This window comes from Sinocyclocheilus grahami, unplaced genomic scaffold (assembly GCF_001515645.1).
Source record: "Sinocyclocheilus grahami isolate Dianchi unplaced genomic scaffold, SAMN03320097.WGS_v1.1 scaffold831.1, whole genome shotgun sequence".
In the NCBI taxonomy this organism is placed as follows: Eukaryota; Metazoa; Chordata; class Actinopteri; order Cypriniformes; family Cyprinidae; genus Sinocyclocheilus; species Sinocyclocheilus grahami.
In genome coordinates, this window is record NW_015506010.1 from 597,382 (window position 1) to 618,798 (window position 21,417).

The window sequence follows — 21,417 nt, forward strand, 5'->3', positions numbered from 1 at the left end:
AAACTTGCGTGGTCGGAACTACAGCTCTCATTGGAAGAATCGTTTTTTGTTAGTATGACATTTGGACTTGATGAGTATGCATGTGCACAAGTCTGCAGGGGAAACTTGAAGGAGTATGACATAAGAGGGAACCCACGATGGAATCAAACATCTGGAAATAAAGCAAAACTATAGAGAAACCAAAGTGGCAAAGTAGTCCTCAGATGCCATGTTAATTAAATACAGGAATAATCAAAATTATTATTACTTCACCACCTGCATGATGTCATTAACAATAGTTGTATATTGTTGAAGCAGTGTGGTTTGAACTGCGGATTTGCAACAAAGTTACTAAGATTTCAGGAAGCAGTTTTGACTAGATAGTTTATTCCTTTAATTATGACTATGGTCATAGTATGACATAATCAGAGAGTTATGTCGTTGAATAGGAAATATACCACTGGTCTCATGGGATCACAAATTTCTGCTAAATCTGAGGGTTACACTTTATTTCATCCACTTCAGGCATTCTACTAACTATGAGCATCTTTGCATCTACATGTCAACTAACACTCATTAGAGTGTTAGCATATTAGTAGACTGTTAGGGCTTGGGTTTGTAGAATAAGTTAACATGCAGTTGCAAGGTTAATTATAGTCAGTAGTTTATGTTGTGGGACCATCAAAATAGAGTGTTAGCAGATATTAAGCAGATAGTCTACTAATGCTCTAATGACTGCTAGTTGACATGCAGTTGCATAATTACTTATAGTTTACCTAACTTGTTTTAAACTTACTATTAAATGTACCATATTGATATAAAAAAACCAAAGGAGATGAAAATATATTCCATTTTTTAAATCAACATCATAAAATGCATTAAACATACATTAAACAAGGGTTTCCCAAACTGGGGTTAATGTATAAGAACTTTCACAGCTATACATCACCAGTGTTTAGTAACATGCATAATTATTTGTTTCATGGTCTAATTGCTTGGGAGGTGTATTTTTCACCCAAATTCAAAGCATGGTTTGCACATGATTTTTTTTTACATGACATCTACATGATCATTCTATATTGTCAATAGAGTCAAAGTTCAATGGTATGACACACACAGAGCAGGGTGGATTACTTACCAATTGTAATTCATTACTGATTCCAAATTACATGACCAAAATTGTAGAAGTAATCCATTACATTACACATTTCAGGTAATATAAAAAAATAATGTGAATTTGTACTTTTTAATGTGTTTGAAAGGCAAAAACCTTCCAATGACATTGTAATAGATGGTTAAATAACCTACCGAGTGATGATTTAAATAAACATGTGTTCATCAGTAGTTGATGCAATGTTGAAACACTTCTTAAACCGGAAATTATTTTTGTAAATTCAGTGGTCAAATGCTGTGTAGCAACCCTGAATAGCGACTGGACTTGTGTGAATGTCCAAAAAACTGAAAGACTTTCTGAGTGTATATAAGTGGTAGGCTATTTTAAAATGGAACATTTAAAAGATGAAAAAGAGGAATCAGGGAGAATCAATAAATGATGTATCATTTATTGCTATTGTGTGAATAATATGCAATCATGTAATCCATAATAAATAACTGTAATCTGATTATGAGCATTTTAAAATGTAATATACTCTAATTACAAGTACTTGATTTTGGAATCTGATGACATAATCCAGATTACATGTAATCAGTTACTACCCAGCACTAAACTTAGGTATGGTTAAGGGTTAGGTTTAGGAAAACATGCATTGCTCTTGGCTGATTTAAATTTTGATTTTAAAAAAAGTAAGTTTTTAATGTTTAATTTTTATTTATTTTTTTTTACTTGTTTTTCCCATTAGGTTGCAATTTCTGATGAATTCTAACTTTATTCTGACTAACTTAATTTTAACCAAAATTATTCACATTTCTCACCCTTTTTGTGGCCATTTACTAAATATTTTGTCTAATTTGTTAATAATTGATAATAATCAGCTACCAGTAGGGAAACATTTACACACATTTACAACACATTTTTGTTTAAATATGTGAGATATGAAAAAAAAATACAAGGTCTTGAAGTTTTCTTTAAAACCGAAGTAATTTTAACTCACTTTTTAGAATGTGCTAGTAGCTACAAAAGATGGGATACATGAGATCCATGGTCAAACACATTTCACACACAGAAAAACAATGGGAATGCAGTGCAGTGGAATGCAAAAATGTGTGTAGTACTCTCAGTTGCACATTTGACCACGCTTAACCATTTCTTGTATTCTGTCAGATTTCCCCCCACAATCACTGTGGAGGAAATGTGCAGAGTATGTGTGGTCTTATTTAATGGTTAGAAAACCATTCAAAATGTAAAATCTCATTATTTTGTACATAATTACACAGAATGGCCTGTAGCCATGATGTCATATGGTTTCAATGACTGAGAATGGACCAATAACAAATTAAGAGGATTTATTTGAAGATTTGGTAATTTCATTATATGTGGGGAGGACTACTCCTCTTTCAGAAACATGAGCACATTTTAAGTTTTTTACCAGTATGAAATATTAATATGTTATTGCCTGTCTCTTAAACTGTATTTCTAAATGAATATATATTAGGACAATGCATTACACATCAAGTTTTCCAACCATACAAAATACTAAATGCTTGGAACATCTAAAAACTACATGTGAGAATTACAGTTGGCAAATTATTTGTTTACTCTGGGCTAAAACTGCACTCCCCTGAAGCCTAGTATATAAGATTAATGTGTTTAATTAGCATTCATATCTGACAAACCTGTTGGATTTCTATTTTTTCAATAATTATATAAATACACAAGGATGACTTGAACCAAATTCCATTACCTAAAGAGACATTTTAGATGTGATATCCCAGGCCTAGGGACACACAGACAAAAAAGTTGTTTCATTTAAAGGGTAGCTGTACCTTTGCACCTTAATTCTGGACGACCTTTGGTTGTTGCCATGATCTTTCTTCAAGGTTTGTTTGTTTTGACCATGTAATGAGCCCTTCTGGTGCTAAGCTAAATTCCAGTTAATACCAGACAGTTTTACAGGTTGTGTTGGGTTAGCTTTCATGTCCTGTTTGTCCTGTAATGACTTGTTAAGCCCCGACTGAATATATTAGACTGCAGATGTGGAACCTTCTTTTACACAAAGAAAGTTTGAGTATAAGCACTTCGAGATGATCAGAGGGGGAAAAAAGCATTGTTTGAAAAAGGGATTGGTTAAGATCAGGGGTAGGCAAGTTCGGACCTAGAGAGCCGCTGTCCTGCAGAGTTCAGTTCCAACTCTGAAAAAAAAACTCACCTGCCTTTAGCCTTAGTAATCCTGAAGATATTGATTAGCCTGTTCAGGTGTGTTTGAATAGGGTTGCAACTAAACTCTGCAGGACAGCGGATCTCTAAGACCGAACTTGCCTACCCCTTGTCAAGATGGTAGTTTTTGTGGCTATATATTCAACAAATGATTAGTAAGTTTGACTAGATTTCGATTTTTTTTTCTTATTTAGTCAGACCAGTCCAAGACATGTAGACCTCTACATATACACTTACTAATGATTAGTATGTGTTATCATGAGAGTTCACTCGTGTAGGTGCTATTGAATTACAGTGTTGTAGCGCTCAAAAAAGGACTCAATCTCAAGATGAAGAAAATCTAGTCTTGGACTTGGACTGGTCATGGACATGGGAGCATATGGACTTGATATTGACTTGGACTTGACCCTTTTCTGGTCTCAGTCTTGACTCAAACAAACTCGAACCTCATCTGGCCTTTGTCTTGGCTGACTCGAATGAGCTGGTCCCGACTACAACACTGGGCAATGCTGCTCTTTTACTTGAGTAACTGGTCCTACTGCACCACTCTAAGTGGGATTCGAAGCAGTGTCAACCAGCATGGGAGTTAGGTGCAGTCAGTAACTAGCACAACTCTTAAGGCCAGGTGAGTGAAATTTACCAGCATAGCTCTTACCAGCTGGCCTTCGTTACACCCTAAAACTCAAGCTCAATTCAGCGTTAAGCAGCTCTTCTGACGACAGCAGTTTCATTATTCATCTTGAGTCAGTTCAATGTTGACTCAGTTCAGTTCAATAACAGTGTCAGTGTTGCAAATAATGTATAAATTAGATTCAACTCTAAAGCAGAAGGCAATAGTTTCATTATTTAGCTAAATTCAGTTCAAGTTTTGTTCTTGTTCTCACTTTCCCATCTGAAATTGCAGTCACCAATCTGTGCCCAGACCTGGTTCTCTGGTCCAACTCCAGCCGGATCGTCATAATAATCGAACTGACAGTCCCTTGGGAAGAGTCCATTAACAAGGCCTTTGAAAGGAAGAAGCTGCGATATGCCAACTTGACTGCTGAGGCAGAGGAGCGGGGCTGGACAGTGAAAGTATACCCGGTGGAAGTGGGCTGCAGGGGCTTTGTGGCTAGTTCCACTATAAGGCTGCTGAAGGAGTTGAGCATCAGAGGACAGGTCCAGCGGAGGATAGTCAGGGAATTCTCCGCTGTTGCCAAAAGAAGCAGCCACTGGTTGTGGCTGAAGCGGATGGACACAGTCTGGGCTGCCAAATGACCATGTAACAAAGTGACACACACCCGAGCCTGTGGTGGGCCTGCCTCGGCTTTGGGTGTCTTGTGATAAAGGGCTGAAACACACAATGAGGCTGGGCTAAACAACTGATGATGTTTTGCATTGGTGGAAACACCATACAAAGGACATTGGCAACATCACCTCAACAAAAGGCATCTTTCACACATGCTAAAGTTCGCACAGAAACTGGGATCTGATGGACATCAGATAAGGTGTCTCACTGGCCACATCCATGAAAGATAAGTACACATCATGTACAGTATAACATCAAAACATCTAGGATCCCAACCCAATGACTGCAGTGAAGAGTTGTAGCGTCTTCATTTATCCATCTACACATTATACTAGTCCTTTTTCTTATTGTTCCCCAGTCACGCATAAAGCAATTGTAAATTCATGACTGATTTTTGGGTATGGAGGCAAGAACCATGGACATGAGATTAGGCCATGATCCTGGATTCTTGCTGAACCAAAAGCAGAGCATAACAATTGCTGCGTCTTGCTGTGTTCTGCTCACAGCGAAGGAGAAAATGTTCTATGGTGCGGCTAAATAGTGCTAAACACCTAGTCCTATTATGCAAACTCATCTGATAATATCAGTGCCAAATTGATGATATTATTGAATATTTAGTGACTTTCAAACCCCAACTAAGCAAGCCAAAGGCAACAGTAACAAGACTCCATCTTCTTGAGGCCTCATCTCACCAAGGTCTTCGCTGACCGTGAAGGGGCTTATTGTGGAGGCGAGCACACTAACAAAGGTGCTAAACAGCTTTTACTTGTTGGTCTCTGTTACACTAGCACAAGCTGGTTAGATGGTCATTGTTCCAGGTAGACTAGGTTGTCCAATGTAACCCTGATGGTGACCAGCCAAAACCCCAAAACCAACTTGAACGTTCCCAAAACATACCTCATACTGTTCAATAAGATGGTTTTGATAGGTTATTTAAGATAATTAACAGCAGAACCTGTTATGGTCTTGGCCTGAGGTGTCAAATCCTGCTCCTGGAGGGCCACCTTCTAGAGTTTAGCTCCAACCCCAAATAAACGCACCTGAACCACAAAATCGAGGTCATGGGATCACCTGAAACTTCCACACAAGTCTGCAGGAAGGCATCGGACATCCCCGGTCATTCCCAGCAGTGAAAGACTTATTCTATAGATCAGGGTTGTCAAATCCTGCTCCTTGAGGGCCACTATCATGCAGAGTTTAGCTGCTACCCTAATTTGGCTCCAGTCAGTTAATCAAGGCCTCCAGAATTACCTGAAAACTAATTCTGGCAGGTGGCAGGGGAAAGGCAGGTACGTTGGAGCCAGTGTTAATTTCGTCAACGAAGACGACTACGAAAAATATTCGTTAACAAATTTTTTTTTTCTGTGACTAAGACGAGGCGTTGATGAGCTAAAACTAATAACTGATGATAAAAACTGTGACAATTTATGCCGCGTCTTCGTTAACAAGACGCGACGGGACTATAATGTTATTTGAGGAATACCGGACATTCTAAATACATCCTATAGGCTACTGTCTTGTCCTTCAAAATGTGCGTCCCAGTCATTGGATTACAATCGGATAAGGTGCGTTTGCATATCTAGTCTCAGTATGGCAGCCGCAGTTGATGGATAGGCTACCAAAATGCGAACTAGCGATCTGAAACAATGGCCTCAGCACCCGAAGGGGTAGGGAATAAGGTGACCAGACGTCCCATTTTTCCCGGGAGTCACAATTCGTTGTCGATTAACTTAAAGTTAGTGAAGGCGGGATAGGCAGAATCGAGCTGATAGAAGTGTTCTCTCTCGCGCACGCTCCACTTCTTCAGTTCTCATATACAGTGCGCGATCAGTTCTCAGTGCTCAAATACACACGCAGCAGTCCAAATGTCTATCGTGTAGAGTATCTCACGTAAATACAGTCGGTTATGGATTAAGTGAACGTAAACAGGTGGGTGAAAACTGAACGTGTCAGTATTACATGCATGCCTTCCGTCTTAAAGGGACAGCATTCCTAATTAAGTACCTGTCTGTGTCATTAACGTTAACCAACAAAAGATGTTAAATATATATGTTTAGTAAACCTACTGTATCTGAAAAATTTGTTTAATTTGTACCTCTTTAGTATTTGTCTTATTCTGCTTTTTCAAAAATTATATATTATATATGAACAATAATTTTTATATGTTGCTCCCTTTTCACTACTGTTAAAGGGATAGTTCACCCAAAAATGAAAATTGTCATCATTTATTCAAGTTTTTCCAAATTCAATCCTTGATTCAAATTTCTCATAAGCTTAATTGATTTGGTCTAAAGAGAGAAGAATGAATGACTATTTTTGTTTGAAGACTACATATAAAATAGCTACTAAAAAATAAATGTTAGTTACTGCAGTTTGACTAAAATAATGACTAATAGTTGACAAAAATGCAATGACTTTTCATCAACTAAAACTATGAAAGACACAACTGACTAAAATGTGACCAAGACTATTAAGCATTTTCGTCTCAAGATAAAGACAAATACTAAATCAAAAATGCCAGTCAAAATGAACACTGGTTGGAGCAGCGTCACATTTAAACTCTGCAGGGCTGAGTTTGAAACCAGAGTAACTCAGGCCTGAGTTTGTTTACCAGAGTAAACATTTACCACAGGACATTGTGTCGGCTTACACTGCTTGAGACCCAAGCCTGGCCTTTCTCTTGATTTCTGAAGAACCTATTATAATTCAAACTGTCAGCGAGGTTCAGCTGAGAAATATCAGAATAACTAGATTTGTCTGGAAATTGTCTGGAAAGGCACAACAGGAAAAGAGAAGAAATTAGTAATTTCCATGTTAGAGGAGTGTTGAGCTGAAGTTCATGGAAGGCTGAACCAGCTAAACCGGCTAAAATCCCTCTCAGCCATGATCATTTTCCATAGAGACCAGGTGTTGGCCAACATAGACTGAATTAGCATTGGCTTATTGCTATGTCCAAATAGCTTGGCTTTATTTATTAACACAGGGTCGTTTCGACTTTAAATACCATGTGTGTTGGTCAAGTTCAAACCAGCTAGGCAAAATGCCTTATGAAATGAATATTTTTACAAAAGGGAAAAAGACTTGTCTGTTTATGCAAGGTAATTCTGTCTGCCGCTTGAAATCTCTCCGGGAACTTCAAGGGGGCACGGCTCTGTTTGGTTATCCTGTTATCCTGTGTTACCATGGAAAATGAAATTGCGATTTGACCTTTGAAATAGCAAAGAAGAATTATGCCCATTCTCAACTTCATTAAGAACTATTGATTACCAAGTAGCGTAATGCTAACGTTTTTCTGCAGGCCATATTTGCAGCCCTGTGACATGACAAAACTGGAACGCTCCCCCTATAATGAATGAAGCTGTTTTTACTGTAGGATAGTCAGTATATGAAGAACTGGCTATATGCTAATTCTGTGTTTAAAAAAAACTTTCTGGCAGTCTCTGCCTATAAATTTGGAAATCTTAATTACAACATGATGTGTAATAAAGTGATTTTGCATGGAATAAATTCGATGCGTTGGCCAATTTAGCCTTTTTTTTCATTTCTCAACCATACAGGACGGTTTTAGCATTAGTGCAACAAAATGAAGAGAAACTGACATGCATTAGTCGTTTGTTTTATACTTATATAAACAGCTAAATTTGCATTTTTTTTTAAATCAGCTTGTCCCTGATCTTCATCAACAGAACACCAAATGTGTACAAACTAAATGGTACCATCAACATTCACAATTGCATGTTCAATAACAATTGGCTTCATCCATTAATTCTATAGTTAACAACTCGGAAAGCGAGAGCATAAAAATGTTTCTCACTGGTAATTGTGACTTTATGGTGTTGTTTAGATGCTTTCACTCAATACAATCATTCCATCATGACTAGAACACAGCAAGAGACCAAAGAAACTGTTCATGAAAACACTCAACTAATCAAATAATTTCCCCTTCAGTCCAAATAGAAAGCAAAAAACCTGGAATTACAACTACACTCTGGCATTTTTAATGTCTCTGTCCTTACAATGTTTTTCACATGATTCCCAGAATTCCAAATGAGTTTCAACACAATCACAATATGTGCTCTTTCACAATTGTTTTGCATGTGGATGAATAGTGGATTTCCTTTTTAATACTTTACCAGTTTGAACAGTGACACAAAGTTTTACTGCCTTCATCAAATTATGTTTCTAAATGTCCTTTACATTATATATTACGTGACATCATATAACCAAAGCTCTAAATAGTTTCAGTTTTCCAATTAGCTGTTAGCTTAGCAAACCACCAACTAGTTAGCCTGCTAACCTGTCATACTACACAGAGTTTAGCAAAAGGATAAAAAGAAAAGTCATAATGTAACCAGTTATTTGATCATAATTTACAAACAGCTGCTCCTTGAGGTCTAAGGATAGAATTTGTGAAGAATTATGTTAGAATTTGTGAGATTATAGGATGTATTAATAAATAAATAAGTATAGCAGTACACTCTTAAAAATAAAGGTGCTTCACGATGCCATAGAAGAACCTTTTTGTCTAAATGGTTCCATAAAGAACCTTCAACATCTGAAGAACCTTTCTGTTTGACAAAAGGTTCTTTGTGGCGAATAAAGGTTCTTGAGATTATAAAAAGGTAAGAAAGAGATGGTTCTTTAAAGAACCTTTGACTGAATGGTTCTTTGTGGAACCAAAAATGGTTCTTCTATGGCATCGCTTGAAGAACCTTTTGAAGCACCTTTATTTTTAAGAGTGTACATTGTTGAATTAAAAGAATATATTCAGTTATTATTTTTGTTTATTATTATCATTATTATAATACTATTTATCATTATAGATTATAATGATCAGTGACGGAACATTTATTTGAGCTACAAAACAGCAATTTTCCCCCCATGTGGTAATGGTCAAGTGAATCTTGCATAATTATCATTATATGTTTCTTTTATGTATTCCTGATGTCCTGTGCTATTTTGCTAATAACTGTAATGTATACTGCATTGCTAAAATGTTGTAGTATACAAGTGACTTCTGGACAAGTAAATAATCAGTTTTACTTCTCTGAAAGACACATACCTGGAAAAGCTTAACGTTGAGCCCTGCATTGTGGCTTTTAGATCTGGCCTCCAGATATTTAGGTCATTTAAACTTGCTTGTAAACACACTGAAAACAAGGAGGGGAGGGGTGAAATTCCTTAGCCATGTGTTTTTGTGTAACCTGATTTTCTGGCACACACTGAAAACATTACTTGGGTCCTTTGACAAGTCAGTGGAAGAAAAAAAACTGTTTTTTAACTTTGGAGAGCATGTGGTCTGACATGCCAGCATGAGTGGGCTCATATGAGGTTGTTTATCGCTCTCTCTCTCTCTCTCTCTCTCTGCAGATTATCCATGAACCTCCACCACCAATAGTGGAAGATAGTTCGGTAAGAATTTTATTTTTTTTGTAATGATCTGTACAATGTCTAATTAAGTAGTATTGCACTTGCATTTGTGTTGTCATACTGTGATCTGGTCATAGGCACAATACATTTCAGACAAAAACTGGCCAGTGTGTTCATTTGTTTCTTACTCACCAACAAAAATATTGTCAAAAGAAGCTGAAGCATCAAGCTTTGCTTGTCACGAAGCAGCACACAGACTGAAAGCTGGTCTGGAACAGCATATCAGTGGAGTGGAGTGCAAGAGATTTCCCATTTCCGTTCGAAGCTTTCCATAATCACTCCGCTGCTCACATATTCTGGTCTGAAAAGCAATGAGCACGGACGAGCGGAGTGATGTGAACTGTGAAATCCTAGTGCTGTTATACTACACTTTATCGTGGCTTTCTGGAAAACTGGAGTCTGATTGGTCAATTGCAGAATTGCATACATCTTGTAGATGGCTAGAAGATCAGAAGTTCCCAGTTAAAGCAAGGAAATGATAATTCCTCACACAAGAACCCAGTAAAATTCTGCGTTCATGCCATGCCGTGATTACTAGACAACAATTCTACTTGGAGCTGTTTACATCCTCCGACTTAGAATGATCTGTTTCTATGACAACACTAATAATGGCAAAATAAATCTGTGTAATATGAGTAATCAATAGATTAAAAAAAACATGATACAAGTAACAGTCATTATGCAAATGTCTCATTAATGAACATTTCAAGTTTACTTGGCTTATTAAGCTGGACTTCAGGCAGTCGTTTTCCAACTCTGTGCTAGCCACATTAAACTGTATTGAATGTGTTGTAATATTTTTATTATTGTAAGATTAATTTGACATGTTACTGCTGGAGCCGCTTGCAGTTTGAGTGTTTCCGCAGGACGCAGTGGTCAGGCAGTAGAAGTTTACAAGATTAGTCACAAGTTCTGCAAGGACATGAAAGCTTTTTATTAGCCGAAATCTCAAAATTATGGTAATTCTGACATGGTGTGAATGCATCCAGAGACACAGAGACAGATAAGAGAGAACTTAATGGACGACAAGTAACTTGGATTGCAGATGACTAATAATACATCAATTATTACTGAGAAAATGTGCCAGTGTTCGTCTGGTTGCTATAGGAAGTTTCCTACATTACAATGGACTGTTTTTATTGGCGAAAGATTTAAGTTAATCTGTAAGTAAGATAATAAATATCCTGGTAAGCAGCCGTGTAATATGCGGGATAATGTATAGTCAGCTGGTCATTATCGCTTAAATAAACCCAGACATGACTGTGATGTTATGCAGAGGGGTTTTGTATCACCATAAAGGGGTTTATTTTGTGATAATAACCGTATGACTGCACAGTATATCTGAAAACGTGTTGGTACTATACTATGGGAACTACAAGAGTTCACCAGATTACCTTGCAGCATTTATAGTGATTTTCTTCTTTAACTCTTGTTTATCTTGGATTAGACTTAATCCTTGTTTATTGAAACAATCCCTGAGATCTCATTGTCCAAACATGAAAAACAAAAAAGCTTATTAAGATTTGGATGTTATTTTGTAATGATGTTATTCTGATTTGAAACTCTTTCTAAAGGTCAGAATGTTTCAACTATTTAACAGGAACTTTGGGAGAGTCTTTGGATTCCATAAAACTCTCCAGATCTTTGTAGGCTGTTGTTTAACCACTCTGTCTCTGCTCCGCTAAAATGAATTAGTTCAGTCTGGCCTTATTAAAGACCTGTAATATGATAGCATATTTTTATAAATCTTTCATCAGTGATGTCACTTTTGTAAGTCCATAGGAATGTCATACGTGGAATGGCTGTGGGTTGGGGAAATTTCCCTAAAGGTTTCTTTAAGTTATGCTAAAGTTTCAGGATATAAAATATGTGATGGGGAATCAAGTGGGTGGTCAAATTAAAATATGAAGCATGGGGATGGCTGTTAAAACTTTTTGATTAAGTATGGACGCATTGATAAAAAGATGTCTGTTTAAATCTCGTGGACTGATTGTTAAACAGGGTTAAATTTCCTCAGAGCTGGAAAAATAAAGTCATAACTTGAGTGAGCCTATTTGGACTTATGTTATTGGATCAGGAAGAGCTATAGGGAGGGCGTAAGCATGGCTCATGCCTTTCTGAGTGGCAATAAATGAAAAAGTCATGTTTTAAAGGAGTGAGTCACACCTCATTTAGGAAAATACTCCACCATTTGAATAAGACCCCAAAAATATGTTCTTGGAACAAACAAAACATCTTTACAATAAGTGTTATTGTTTCAGTCAAGAAAATGTGAATAAAAGTTCTCAACATAGAGACAGATTTTACATTGGACATTTGGCAACCCAACATAGTGCAAAATCTGTAACATCTGCTTAATATGGTCTGGGCCGCATTTTGTTTTAGCTTCACACTTAAAAATAAAGGCTCCATAAGGGGTTTTCACAGCCGAACCATATTCGGTTCCCCAAAGAACCTTTCAGTGATCAGTTCTTAAAAGAACCATTTTTTTCTTAGTGTGAAGAACATTTTAAAAAAATCTAAGAACCTTTCTCCACTATAAATAACCTTTTGTGGAATGGATGTTAGGTTCTTCATGGAACCATCGATGCCAATAAAGAAACGTTATTTTTCAGAATGTTGTGTAGTTTTATGGTCCAACAGTTAAGAACCATTGGGCTCTATTTCAGTCACAATTTCATTGTCTCTTTGTTTGCTCTATAAGGATGATGAAGAGGATGGAACTCCGAAGAAGAAGTGGCCCACAGTCGACGCGTCCTACTATGGAGGAAGAGGAGTTGGCGGCATTAAAAGAATGGAGGTAAACAACAGTTTTATTACTCGCTGGAGGGCACCAGCCACTAAATTAGCACACGCTCAGTCTCTTAACAGATGTTTTTCATCCAGAGGAAGAGGGCTGTATCTCTGAAGGAACACAGGGTTAACTGTCTTTCTTAAGGGTGATGGATTCTGTAAGTAAATCTCCAGTTGACAGTTTGCCCCTACTTGGAATGAAACCACTGTTGTTTACATTGCATGCCAAGAGACTTCAGCACGTCATAATTGAAGTCAGCGATGAAAATGCCACAACTGTCAAGTCAAGTCAACTTTATTTATATAGCGCTTTTAACAATACAGATGAAGAAAAACAGGAAACACTGAAGGGAAAGTAAAATGTTTGTCAAATGCATTGATTCGCAAAAGTATGCTTGAAATAAACAATCTGCTATGCAAAAAAATGCCATGACAAAAACAAGGGAAAAAACGGTTTAAGCCAGCATAAGGTGGTCTGTTGGTCTTAGAAGGTCTAGGGCAGGGGTGCCCAAACTCGGTCCTGGAGGGCCGGTGTCCAGCAGAGTTTAGCTCCAACCCCAATTAAACACACCTGAACCAGATAATCAAGCACTTATAGGCTTACTAGAAACTTACCAGCAGGTGTGTTGAGGCAAGTTGGAGTTAAACTCTGCAGGACACCGGCCCTCCAGGACCGAGTTTGGGCACCCCTGGTCTAGGGTTTAAAATGGTTTTGGACACTGGAGCTCGCTGACCAGCTAAAGCGCCTGAAGACTAGCTTGACTAGGCTGGGAGACAACCTTTAGCAAACAACCTTTGGCGTGTTTCATCAAACGGCTGCCAGTAAAGTACCAGAGTTTACAATCACAGCAAGACAGTGTTTACAAGAGAGGGAAACAAGTGTGCGTGCATTATACAGCTCATCTGCTGTTTGGAATCCTTCCTTCTGTCAAACATTCTGCCTCAATTACCAGCAGTGCAGAGTTTGCAATGTGATTGTCACAGAAAATACCTGTCCATAAATATTTCTGTTTGAGAAAACATCATGAAATACACATAGTTTTTATACTACTGAGTTCACCTTGAAAATCCTTTGAGTTTGTTTTTCCATTTGTACCTGGAAAGGATTCTGAAATGCTGATAACAGAAAGGTTATGATGTAAAAATGAAGAAATATTTTGGAGTAAAATTCATGTGCACTTCTTTATACAGAAGGTCAAATGCTCTTGCCTCCATTGAAGCTCTTTGGATCATTGTCAAGTCATGCTCGCCATCTCCTTCATTTCAGGTTCGCTGGGGTGAGAGAGGTTCGACCGAGGAGGGTGCTAAACTGGAAAAGGCGAAGAACGCGAGGGTAAAGATGCCTGAGCAAGAGTTTGAAGCTCCTCCTGCTCGCATCCTAAATAATGGCATGCGGAAACCTCCAGGCCCTCGTAAATGGTACTCGCCCATTAAGGTGAGAAGAACAATAGTGTACTCTCAGGGTACACACGCTAACTAAAACTCAAAAGAGTAACACTTTAGTTTAGGGACCAATTCTCACTATTAACTAGTTGCTTATTAGCATGCATATTACTAGCATATTGGCTGTTTATTAGTACTTATAAAGCAGATATTAATGCCTTATTCTGCATGACCATATTTTAGAGCCCGTAATTTTACCACATACCTAAACTTAACAACTACCTTAATATCTATTAATAGGCAGCGAATTAAGAGTTTATTGAGGCAAAGTTGTAGTTAATAGTTAGTGAGAACTGGTCCCCAAACTCAAAAAACTCAAAAGTATTTTGTGTCCAGTATCTTCAAATGATGATTAAGAAATGGCAAATAATGATTAAATTTGGATAGCTGATAGGAAAAATGTATGAGAAGTTGACTTATTGTGTGGTGTGACGTGCTAAGCTACTAAAGAAAACTATTCAAAATTATACAACATATATATACATAATAAATAACATAAGAAATAGCACATAATAAATACATGAATATATAAGTTCAAATATTTAAAATTTAAAATATTTAATTTGTGTTCCATTGAGTTGAACACTAAATCTGAGTTCCAATTCAGGGGCTGCTTCCTTAGAAGGACACAGACTTTGAAGGCCAGACGTTGCCGCCTAGCAACTGTGACAGCTGCCGTTGACGAGTGGCTGTAATGTTTGTACTGGATTATTTTTTAATTATATTTGATATTTTCGAAATTAGATATTCAAATAAGCTGAAACCCAATACTTAGAGTTAAAAGTGTAATCAGCATGCACTCTCAAAAATAAAACCGAATAAAAATGAAGGAGCCTGCACATTGGGACAGCCTTATGCCTGGTTCAGACTACACGATTTTAACCCGATTTTGCCACAATTTGCTTGATGTAGGGTGTCGTGGGGATTCGTAAACGACAATGGGCGTCGGGACGCAAGATTTCATCATTTCAGCACGTGTAGTGTGTCATAGTGGACGACAACCGATTCCGCGTCTGCGATTCCGAAAAAGACCAGCATGTTTAATTTTTTTTTCCGTCGTCCACGACGAGTTCTGTCACATTGGTGACGTTGACCAATAGCAGCACAGAAGTTCTTTCATACACTGGTTTCAAACATGGCAAAACGAAAGAGAGATGATGGTGCTGCTAGGTGGAATTATGAGATGGAGGAAAGGTTCGTGGAGCTGTGGCAACAGTACTCCTGCCTGTATGATGTGTCATCGAGGGACTACCACGACAGAACAAAGAAAGAAAAATGCTGGCGAACTATAGTGGAAGCTCTTCAGCAATGCTTACACTCTTGTTTTCGGAAGTCAGTCGCTACTTCCGCCTTCTCGATGACATCACGCGCGTCGTTAAAGACAGCACACGATGAACGGTCGGGAAGCAACGTGTAGTCTGACATGTTTCTTGTCCACGACATGACAAGATTTTAGGAGTCAAAATCGTGTAATCTGACACAGTGACTATCGTGACCGGCAAAAATATCATGTAGTCTGAACCCAGCGTTAGTCGTGCTGCTGTGAAGCATTCAGTCTTGGAATTTCACCTTTGAAGGATGCAGCCTCTGAATTGTGATGCAGCTAAGACTAAAGATGACACTAATTCTGTTGACAGTTAAACATGAGCAGCCCCCAACCATGCAGTTCTCCTGCTGAATTAATGCGTAAAAACATGGCTTAAGATGTCAGTGCTTATAATCAATCAGCTTGGGGATTCGTAATATAGACCAGAAACTGTTGTGACCTCCAAGAAACTGTGCCTGTGGAGTCAGCACTTTGTTACTCTCAAAACCAGGTTTCCCTCATTTCACCTCTCTCCACTCGCTCACTTTAATAGATCTCACTGTCCAGGAGCTCAGAGCATTGCCAAAACTTTTTCCCCCCGTAGTTCGTTCTTTTATTCTGTGTATCTTTATTTTAAATATTTATTTATTTCCTTTATTTGTTCATCTCTGTATCTAATGTATCTCCCCGGTTTTTATTTGTGGGGGGAAGAGTCAATGTGACCAGTATGTGCCACTTTTTGTAATCCAACTTTACATTTAAATCTTCCAAAATCCCCTTCTGTTCTTTCTTTCACCCGTTCATGTTCTCTATTCCACCTCTTCTTGACAGCAGACAGCAGCAGCTCTTGTGCAATGAGGGTCGGCTGTCTTTATTAGGAAGTTGGATCGAGGCTGAGGGACATCAGAATTCTGTTGTATATTCATAACCGTGGAGCAGATAGCAAAGCATTGATTCATTCTAAACTGTGGCTTTGAGATTTATCCGTCTCATATAGTGCGCCAGAGAGGCCACATGTGGGGTGTTGAGTTCAGGAAATCTCTTTGTTAATATAATCTATTTCTCAGAGTTTAGTGACTGAACAATGTGAGGAACAAGTTCAGTCACAAACCCTGAAGGTCAGTGAAGACCCATGAAGACTTGAATCATACAGAAAACAGACAGTTTATACCAGAGCTGTCCAATACCGCTCCTGGAGGGCCAATGTCCTGCAGATTTTAGCTCCGACACACTTGCTTGGAAGTTTCTTGTGAGTCTGAAGAGCTTGATTAGCTGATTCAGGTGTGTTTAATTAGGGTTGGAGCTAAACTCTGCAGGACAGTAGCCCTCCAGGAACAGATTTTATTAATAGACAAACACATATGCTTGCTTTTTTTCCATCTTAATTTTTGTGTTTTTGGTGTTTGTTTGTGCTGATGCGCAGGGAAAACTAGATGCATTGTGGGTACTTCTGAAGAAAGGGTATGCCAGAGTGTCTATCATGCGACCACAACCTGGAGACAAGGTAAGACTCTTTAGTCTTGATGTATAAAAATGCATTATGTATATGTATATGTATAACTAAATTATAAAAAATATATAATAATAATAATAATAATAATAATATGCATATACAGTAGTGCATTCAAGATTACATGTAAGACTTGAATGCACTGTATGCAACTTTGAAGAAACAAACAACAATAAATAAATAATATAAATAAATAAATAAAAATGTAAATATATATATATATATATTTACATTTTTATTTATTTATTTATATTATTTATTTATTGTTGTTTGTTTCTTCAAAGTATATATATATATATATATATTTGCCAAATGCACTATTGGTTTGTTTTCTATGGATGACGTCTGTTGAGTTTTGTGGCTTTTTTGTCAAGATAAAAGTAAAAAAAAAAATGCATAGCAACTTAGCAATAATTATTGCATAGCATGTTATTTTTTTTTTTTTTTTTTTTTTTTTTTTTTTTTTTTTTTTTTTTTTTAAAAAAAAAAAAAATGGCTTTTTTGTCAAGATAAAAGTAAAAAAAAAAATGCATAGCAACTTAGCAATAATTATTGCATAGCATGTTATTTTTTTTTTTTTTTTTTTTTTTTTTTTTTTTTTTTTTTTTTTTTTTACTTATTTTTATTTATTTAATAAAAAAAGTAAATTTGCGACTTTTCAGACAATTCATAAATTGTGAAAAGATAAAAAAGACAATTCTGAATTGTGAAAGATAAATTGCAAGAAAAAAAGTCTTTGTTTCTGCTACAGAAATAAAAAAATAAAATAGCAATTGTGAAAATAAGCTTTGATAAGATTCCTCACAGGCCCTGTTTGATACTGAAAATCAGTGGACTTGCAGATGAAATTCGTTCTATTCATTGACAGTAGAGTAATTTTTTGAGTGTGGAAACATATGAACAGATATGTGTAGAATGATGTGAGGTTTAATCACTATGAAGGAAAAACAGTTGGGATATGAGGATTTGGATATACGGACATACAGTACTCTATACACTATATGAGTAGCTTATAGCTTGCAGTGGTATTCATTTCCACTTTTAAAGATGGCCATGTCTTTGATATGTTCACCAGCACAATGACTCTAAAGCTTATAAAAGATCTTAACTTACTCTTCTTGATCCATTTTCACAGCCCAACAGAGCAATCTGCTAAATCGCTATTATAACTGTCAGTTAATTCAATATGACTTGGCTTTACTGAAGTGATGAAAAGCAGAAATGAAAAGACGAATACAGCACTATTCCACAGCTTGATAGGAAATGAAAACCAGCCTCACACTGATGGAGCTTTACACAGAATAGATATAGACAACCAAGACCTTTGTTCAGTTCAGTTTTAAAGAGTTTTTTTTTTATTTCTCAAGCTATATGTATGAGGAAAAAAATATTTTGTGTTCCACATAGAAATAATATCATACGGTCTGTAACAGCATTAGGGTTCAATAAATGATGATAATATTTTAGTCAACATTGCCAAAAAAAATCTATCATGAACATTAATGACAAATGCTGCAGTTTGACTTGGCCTCCTCTCTATAGCATGTATTTGCTTTCACTCGCTGTTTCTTTTTTAACACTCTTTTATCCTTGCCTGAATGGAGAACAACAACAGACCCAAGTGTAAAAGCCCACCTGTTGCATGCTGCGTCTCCTGGACTAAGCAAATAAACTGAGGAAATGCATATCAAATATCCCAAATGGCAATGAGATTTGCATGAAATGAAATACAAAGTTCTTTAGGGTGAACTCGTATGTTATTTCTTACTTATGCAAAGGATGATTTGACTATAAAGTTGATGGCAGGTCACATCCACTGAGAGAAAGGGCTCATTTAAGGACAGGATGCAGTACTGAGTGCTTTTCATGGTCTAATTGTCAGGGTTGGTTGCAGGATCAGCAAGGAAGAGTTGAGGCGAGGATCTATTAGCATCAAATGCAATTTATTTACAAGACTAAATAATATACAAGAGAACAAGAAAACTAGAAAGACAGAAACCAACATAATACTTGCCAAGAACAGACAATGAATTACGTTTTTTCTTTGCTTTTTTGAAAAGTTTGACGTACAGATGACAATTGAACAACTCAAAGTGATCCCCGTTTATACGGATCCGCAAAAACAACTAAAAACGCTGCATTATGTATGCCAGGCCAGTAGTTGGCGATGTCACTTTGTAAAGAAATGCGCCTGCACACATTCCTATAGACTGAATACATAGTATGCATACGCATGACATCACCATTTTCACAAATTTGCGTTTTTGTAGTTTACACAGAGATAATGGTATCGTTTTCAAAAGTTTGAGTTTTCAGGACCCCAAAATGCTGTTGTTGTGTAAACAAACAGCCAAAAGACATAAAAATATTTAAGTTTTTAGTTGAAAACTGTGTCATGTAAACACCCCCTGAGAAACCATGGAACCTAATGACATGAGGGCAAAACACAGGAATAGAACGTCTCGGTTACTTGTGTAACCCTCGTTCCCTGAAGGAGGGAATGGAGACGTTACATCAGTCGTGACTGACGAATGGGGACCTCACCCGAGACCTTTCGAGTGTAAACTAAACAAGCCAATGACAGCTGGCGTGCGTGTTTCGCCACGCGCACCCCGCCCCGCAGCACGGGTATAAAAGGAGAGCGCGTGCAAATGCACATCAGTTTTTCGCTGAGGAGCCGAGACTACGCACCCTGGCCATACAGCGGTGGTACAGCAACTGTGGCGACGGAACGTAACATCTCCGTTCCCTCCTTCAGGGAACGAGGGTTACACAAGTAACCAAGACGTTCCCTTTCAGTCAGTCACGTTCTACGTTACGTCAGTCATGACTGACGAATTGGAATCCGTATGGAAAACGCCACTATTGCTGACCCCCTCCAGTGCCCTGCGGAAGCCGGCAAGCCCCCCCACACCAGCTGGGGTGGAAGATAGGACAGCGGCTAGGCAGAGGTGTCCGCCACTGCTGTTCCATACAGTGGTGCATTGGATAACACTGGGAAAGCGTACCCAGTTGGGAACGCTATGGAAGCCACATCCTGCGCACAGGAGGTATCATATGAAATTACACATATGGACTGGCCCAGGGCAGTGCTACATATGGAAGTCCCTGTGGTAGACTCAACCTGCCAGGGGTGAGATGACTACGCAGCAGATATGCCAGTGAACGACTGCCAGGGAAAGACACAGGCTTACCGTGAGGAGAGCCGTACCGTGGAAGAATACACATGTGGGATCACCCGAAGGGGGAATCACTACACACGGGCACCTAGCACAGCACAAGGGCTGACCTTGGGCATGCACACGAGTGCTGAACCTGGCGTCTGGCGCTCCGCCACGCCTGACTGCCGAGGGTGCGGAAGGAACTCCAACAGGGTTCGCCATGGGGAACTGAACTGAGAAGCAACAATGCGCACATATTGCACGCTTGCAAGTTCACAACCTGATCCCTGAAGGCGTGGTGGGAACTTTGGGCACATATCCAGGCCGGGGTCTCAGGACAACGTGAGAGTTACCCATTCCGAATTCTAGGCACGAATCATCGACCGAAAATTCCTGCAGGTCCCCTAACCTCTTGACTGAGGCCAATGCGGTATGATCTTTAATGACAGAACTTTAAGCTCTACTGACTGCAGAGGCTCGAAGGGCTCCTCCTTCAAGGCCGTCAGGACCGAGGGGAGATCCCAAGAGGGTAACAGGTGAGGGCGTGGAGGATTTAACTTCCTTGCCCCTCTGAGAAACCTGATGACCAAGTCGTGCTTCCCCAAAGACTTACCGTCTACTGCCTCGTGATGCGCGGCAATGGTGGCAACATACACCTTAAGGGCGGAGGGAGACAGCCTTCGCTCCAACCCGTCCTTCAGGAAAGAAAGCACGACTCCGATCGGGCATCTACGGGGGTCTTCCCGGTGGGAAGGCTTTCAGCCTGTAAGCGTGTCTAGTAGATGGGGCTCTAGTTGAAGTGATGGTGTTTACTACCGCTGGAGGTAGCCCACCTAGAACCTCCACGTCCCGTCCAGGGACCATAAGTGGAGATTCAACAAGTCTGGACGCAGGTGCCAGAGGGTGCCCCCTCTCTGAGAAAGGAGATCCCTCCTCAGAGGAATTTGCCAAGGAGGGGCTGTCGCGAGGAGCATCAGTTCGGGGAACCAAGTCCGACTGGGCCAGTATGGCGCTACCAAGAGAACCTGCTCCTTGTCCTCCCTGACCTTGCACAATGTCTGTGCGAGAAGGCTCACTGGGGGAAACGCATATTTGCGTAGGCCGAGAGGCCAGCTGCACGCTAGTGCGTCCGTGCCGAGGGTCCCCTCGGCCAGGGAGAAAAACAACTGGCAA

The 21,417-nt window shown here is 38.7% G+C and overlaps 1 protein-coding gene across 1 annotated transcript in view; it reads left to right on the forward strand.

Moving 5' to 3' along the window:
- Positions 1-21,417, forward strand: part of LOC107562635 (anthrax toxin receptor 1-like) — a 101,923-nt gene that overhangs the window by 52,915 nt on the left and 27,591 nt on the right. The window contains exons 12-15 of the mRNA XM_016247308.1: positions 9,972-10,013; positions 12,736-12,831; positions 14,092-14,259; positions 16,997-17,077. Coding sequence (XP_016102794.1) covers positions 9,972-10,013; positions 12,736-12,831; positions 14,092-14,259; positions 16,997-17,077 — 387 coding nt within the window. The remainder of the gene's footprint in view (positions 1-9,971; positions 10,014-12,735; positions 12,832-14,091; positions 14,260-16,996; positions 17,078-21,417) is intronic.